Source organism: Pteronotus mesoamericanus, unplaced genomic scaffold, assembly GCF_021234165.1.
Source record: "Pteronotus mesoamericanus isolate MK-2021 breed Mesoamerican mustached bat unplaced genomic scaffold, CSHL_Meso_final contig_221, whole genome shotgun sequence".
Classification (NCBI taxonomy): Eukaryota; Metazoa; Chordata; class Mammalia; order Chiroptera; family Mormoopidae; genus Pteronotus; species Pteronotus mesoamericanus.
In genome coordinates this window covers 1,131,182-1,136,470 of record NW_026555092.1, presented here as the reverse complement: position 1 = coordinate 1,136,470, position 5,289 = coordinate 1,131,182, and the positions used below count along the sequence as shown (strand labels likewise).

General features: G+C 61.0%; 1 protein-coding gene across 1 annotated transcript; it reads left to right on the top strand.

The window, feature by feature from the left end:
- The first annotated feature begins 1,594 nt into the window (after nucleotides 1-1,594).
- On the top strand, nucleotides 1,595-4,022 carry CAMK2N1 (calcium/calmodulin dependent protein kinase II inhibitor 1). The gene is made up of 2 exons (XM_054571441.1): nucleotides 1,595-1,998; nucleotides 3,392-4,022. The coding sequence occupies exons 1-2, from the start codon at nucleotides 1,833-1,835 to the stop codon at nucleotides 3,460-3,462; spliced, it is 237 nt and encodes a 78-aa protein (XP_054427416.1). The 5' UTR covers nucleotides 1,595-1,832; the 3' UTR covers nucleotides 3,463-4,022.
- Nucleotides 4,023-5,289: the final 1,267 nt, after the last annotated feature.

Genomic DNA, 5,289 nt, shown 5'->3' with positions numbered 1-5,289 from the left:
GGGACCCCGCTCCTCCGCTCAGAAGCCACAGTCTCTCCCAAGGGCTTTGGCTGTTGCTGGAAGGGAGGTCCCCGAGGGCAGAGGGCTGCCGGCCCGGGACGTCCCTGGCTGAGGAAGCGGATGCTGAGAGCCGGGCATCCCGGGCGAGCCCGGCGGCAGGAGGCGCTCCCCTCTCCTCTGAGGCGGGGCTGCCCCTTTCCTCGTCCCCCGCCGCCCCCCCTCAAGCCTCCACACAGCGGCCCCGCGGGAGCCGGAGCGTCGGGCCTTCCAGGGCGAACGGAGTGGGGGAGGGAGAGCGTGAGCCCCAAGGGGCCAGGCCCGGAGATTCCGAAGTGGGGCCCAAGTGTGGTGGGGGGTTAGGGGCTCCCCGGTATGCGGCTCGCAGGGGAGGCCGTGTCCGGGTGTCACCTTGGTGCCCTCCGACCTTTTGCTCCAGCATCTGGTCTCTAGGGAGAGACCGGCATCCACCTGTCCTCCCCGGAGTGTGTGTCGTCTGTCCGCGCCCCCTCCCGCTCCCCGCAGCCCCACTCCTCCCATGTTCCCTCCCGGGGTGGGTGGGGGGCGGAACAGGCGGGTCGGGCGCGGAGCCGCTGGGCACCGGCCCGGGGACGGGTAAACACGCGGCGGGAGGGGCGCGGGGGTGGGGAGGAGGCGCGCGGAGGCCGCCAGGCCGGGGCGGGGCTAGCCGGGGGCCCCTCCGGGCGGGCGGGGCGCAGGGTGCTGGGGGCGGGGGCAGGAAGGCGGCCGCGGCCCGGGCCGGCCGGCGCGGCCCCGTGACGTCGCTCGGCTTCCAGGGATCTCTCCCCGAGGCCCCGGGCCCCCGCCTCCCCGCCCTCTGTGCGCTCCGCCCGTGCCTCCCCTCCGCGCCGCCGCCGCCGCCGCCGGCGTTCCTGGCTTGCAGCTGCTGGCAGGCGGGCTCCGCAGTCCCAGCGCCCTCCTCGCTCGCTCACTCTCCTCCTTCCCTCCCCGACCCTCTCTCTCCCTCTCCCTCTCCCTCTCTCTCTCTCTCTCTCTCTCTCTCTCTCTCTCTCTCTCTCTCTCTCTCCCCCCCCTTCCCCCACCCCCCACGCCCCGTTTCTTTCCCTTTCCATCTCCTCTCTGCCTCTGCCTCTCGGATCCGGATCTAGCCGTTCCCTCCCCCCTTTCTTCTCCTCTTTTCCTTCCTCTCTTTCTCTCTCCGGTCTCTTTTTGTCCAGTCTCCTGCCTCCCTCCCTCTCTTTCGGTCTCTGTTTTTTTTTCCCCGTCTCCCTCTCAGTCGCTCTCACTGCCCCCCCCCCCGCCGGTACCCACCCACCTCCTGCCCTCCCTCCCCCCCTCGCTTCCCTCCCTCTCCGCCCCTCGCCTCCCCGCCGCGCTCAGCTCCCCAGTCAGCCTTCCCGAACCTGCGCCGCAGCCGCCTGCACTCGCCGCAGGACCGGCCCGCCGGCTCCCCGGAGGGTGCCCTCCTCGGCCTCGCGCCCTCGGGGCTCGCTGGGACAGCCTTCCTCCCCTTGGTTGGCGGCCCCGCCCCGCCCGGCCCCCGCCCCGCGCCCGAGCGCGCTGAGGATGTGAGTCCTGCCGGCCTCGGCCAGAGCAGCAGCCCCTCGCGCGCGGAACCGGAGCGCAGCGCAGCGCGGCGCAGCGCGGCGGCGGGCGCTCGCCGGGTCGCTCGGGCGGGCTGCGCCCTCCTGCCCTAGCGGTGTCCCCCCTCCGCTCGCCGGCGCCCCAGCCGCCGCCGCAGCCCGCGGGCCGTCCCCGGCCGGCCGTCCCCGGCCCCAGCGCCGCTGACCCTGTCCGCCGCGGGCGGGGACGCGGGAGGAGGAGGCGCCGCGGCGGAGCCCCCGGACGCGACCATGTCGGAGGTGCTGCCCTACGGCGACGAGAAGCTGAGCCCCTACGGCGACGGCGGCGACGTGGGCCAGATCTTCTCCTGCCGCCTGCAGGACACCAACAACTTCTTCGGCGCCGGGCAGAACAAGCGGCCGCCCAAGCTGGGCCAGATCGGCCGGAGCAAGCGGGGTGAGTTCGCGGCCTCCTCTCCAGGAACCGCTTTTCTCGGGCACTGAAGCCTGTCGGAGGTTTGCGGGGGGTTCCCCGCACGCGGCAACCCGTCCCGGCTCAGTGGAATCCCATCGAGCAGAACCGGGGGATCCCGCACTGCAGGTCCGGCTCCGGCGGGTCGTGGGAATCCTTCCCGCTCAGCCTGGTCCCCGGTGGGGTCACCCAGGGGGCGTGGCGGCTTCCAGCTGCAGCGAGGGCTGAAAGATTATATGGGACCCCACCCGCGCCAAAGTTTGCTTTCCGATTTCTACACCCCCTTCCCCTTTGCGCAATGTAGTCGCAGCTGCACTCGATCTATGACCGGGGTGGGGGGTGTCCCAGGACTCCCCAAGGGACGGCGTGTGGAACTGCGGGACGAGGACCCCATTTCTGAGAGGCTTTCGGGGTTTTCATTGTGACTTGGCAGGGGGTGGGGGTTTGCCGAACCTGGGCGCTGAGCGCGAGAGCTGGAAAAGCCCGGGAGAGACCGGGACCCAGAGCGGCTCGGAGAGGGGCTCCAGAGGCGCGGGGACAGTGAGGGAGACCGACAGCAGCCGGGAGAGACCGAGGCGCAGAGATGGGGGAGCCGGTTGGGGGTGGGGACCGGGATGGGCAGAGACCGAGACAAAGCTCGGGAGAGGGAGCCAGAGCGGGAGAGGCTGCGAGCGAGGACGCAAGTCTGGGGAGGGCAGGGAAGCAGCTGAAACAATGAGGGCGACCGACACCCCCGACACGGAGAGAGACCGGGAGACCTCGACAGGTGACGATCGCGCCACGGAGAGACTGACGGAGGGATAGAGGAAGGCGAGACTGGGTCGACAGGACGAGAGAGGCGGTGGACGCAGCGAGCGGAGGCTCTGACCTCTGCGGCCGAGGGGAGAGCGCGCGGGGGGACGAGTCCGCGCGGGAGCGGGTCGCCCGCCCGGCCGAGGCCGGATCCCGGGGTCGGCTGCGCGCCGAGGGAACCGGCCCCTGGCGTCGCTCCCCTCCCCGCGCCGCTCTTGATGCGTCCTCGAGGGTCCTCAACCCGGAGACCTTGGCTCCTCGCGCCGTTCTTCGGCCCTGGTGGCTTTTTTCATTAAATAAACGCGCCCCGGGGTGGGGTGGGTGGTGTGGAAGCGGCCGGGCCGCGGGATGTGCGCCCTCTCTGTTTCCTTTTCTTAGAACTGAGCGGGGACACAGCCAGGGGGTGGGGGGAGTGGTCAAAGGCTGGGGACCCCGGGCAGGGGCCGGAGAGGACGGGTCTGTGTCTGCGCGCGAGGAGCCCCCACTTCCCCGCCCTTCGCCAGCCTCTCCCCGCTCCCGGGCTCAACCGAGACCCCTGGCGAGGCCCAGCGCGCTCATTTTTCTTTTTCTCCCCTCTTTTTTGCAGTTGTTATTGAAGATGATAGAATTGATGACGTGCTGAAAAATATGACAGACAAGGCACCTCCTGGTGTCTAACTCCCCCAAAGACAATGAGTTAAGGGAGAGAATAAGAATAAGAACGGCGGTAACAGTTATTGGCAAAAAGAGCGTGAAAAGAGAAAGCACTTGGAAATTTATTACTAGCTTGCTACCTGCGATGAAATCAACAACCTGTATCTCGTGTCAGGCCGGGAGACAGAGGAGGCGTGAGGAGGAGGCGGCGGCGGCGGCGGCTCTGGGCTCCTCTGCAAAAATAAAAATTTTAAAAATAACAAAATCACTATACACACACATATAAAGAAATAAAAAAGAAGTCTCAGTTGCAGCTATTTGTCAAAATTAATATCAATTTCTTATTATATACAGTGAATATTGCGCAACTATAGATCTGGATTTTGAACCACTTAAATAATGAAGCGGCAACACCGGGTGTTTTGAGGTGTTGGCATTCTTTGCTGATTTGGCTGTTCCCAATGTTTACATTATTTAATCTTGCAAAAATTATTCTGTGCACTTGGATGTGAAATGCTGTTAAGTTTTATTTTTTTATGTTGCTATCCTTGGATGTACAAAAAAAAAAACAAACAAAAAACAAACCACCCAGAAAATGATCAGTATAGATATTTTGTTTTATTTTGGTCATCATTCAGAGTTATCAGGAATGTGTTTAAAATAAGAAGAGAACTTTTCTTAAGGAATGATACATAGAAAGAATCCTTGTTTTATTTTAAAATGAATTGTAAAGCTTGTGTTTCTTTGTTGCTGCAAGCTATTTGCCCAAGTTAATGCAAATGGACACATTTTATATGTCAGGAAAGAAAAACCATAAAAAAAAAATGCTTGAGCTTTTTCTAACCTCTCTCTGCAGTCCGTTGTGTGAGCAGCCTGTTTTTTCCTCTAATATTGTGTCAGTTTATTCTCTTAAATGGACTGTAAAAAAAAATGTAATCACAAGAGTGCCAAATATCTTGAAATGCCAAAAGGCATTTTGGTTTCTTTTCCTTTTCCCTGTGCTCTGAGTCCACGTAAAGGAATGCTTGGAGTGTCTTTTCTGTTATTTATAGGGGTTCTCTTAAGGCACACCAGCTGCCTGTTTTGCATGGTATTTGCAAAAATGCCTCTTGCGTGAGGAAATCTTTTACCATTTTTTTTGTTTGCAACTTTGGACCTCAAGAGGTTTCTTCCCTTCCCTTCCCTGTTCCTCTTTTCTTAATTCGATATTCTGTATGTTGCACCTTTAACCAGCACACAGGGCTATTTCTCCGATGTACAATACAATAAAAGAACTGTTCCTGTGTCTCACTCCTCTCCTCTCTGCTTTGGGGGTGGGGGTGGGGGGTGGGGACAGGAAGGAGTGAAGGGGAGCTTTGGCCTGTGAAGCAAAAAGGTGACGTGGAGGGCGCTGTGGGTTGGGCTCAGATGGTTGGAAAGACCAGCTGGACAGGGAAGGCCACCCCCGAAGAACAAGCTCCTTCAGTGTGGATTCTCACTGGGCTCTCCTTGCCTCCCTGAGGTTTCTGCCATCCCTGGTGGGATGTGGCGAGAAGGAAGGGTGGTATGTTGGGAGGTGGTCAGTCTTTGTAAGAGCAATGTTTGGAGGCTGACAGAGTGCTTCACTTCCTGACTGTATAGATGAGCAAGTCCCTTCACTTCTTTAAGCCTCAGTTTCCAAATCTGTAAAGTGGGGATAATGCAGCTCCCACCTATAGCGTTGTTGGGAGGATTAACACAACACCCAGTGCATGAAGCACTCAGGATGCTCTGGTCCATATAATCCTGCCACCTGTCTGCAAAGGCAGGGCTGAGAGGCGCTAGGGCTCCTCCCCTTCCTCCTGAATTCACAGGTCCCTGCAGGAGGGATGG

What these genes read in the sequence shown, in the direction of transcription:
- CAMK2N1 (XM_054571441.1), top strand. Translation starts at nt 1,833, where the DNA reads ATGTCGGAGGTGCTGCCCTACGGCGACGAGAAGCTGAGCCCCTACGGC. An exon ending in GATCGGCCGGAGCAAGCGGG is followed by an intron (nt 1,999 to 3,391) that starts GTGAGTTCGCGG and finishes TCTTTTTTGCAG; the next exon opens with TTGTTATTGAAGATGATAGA.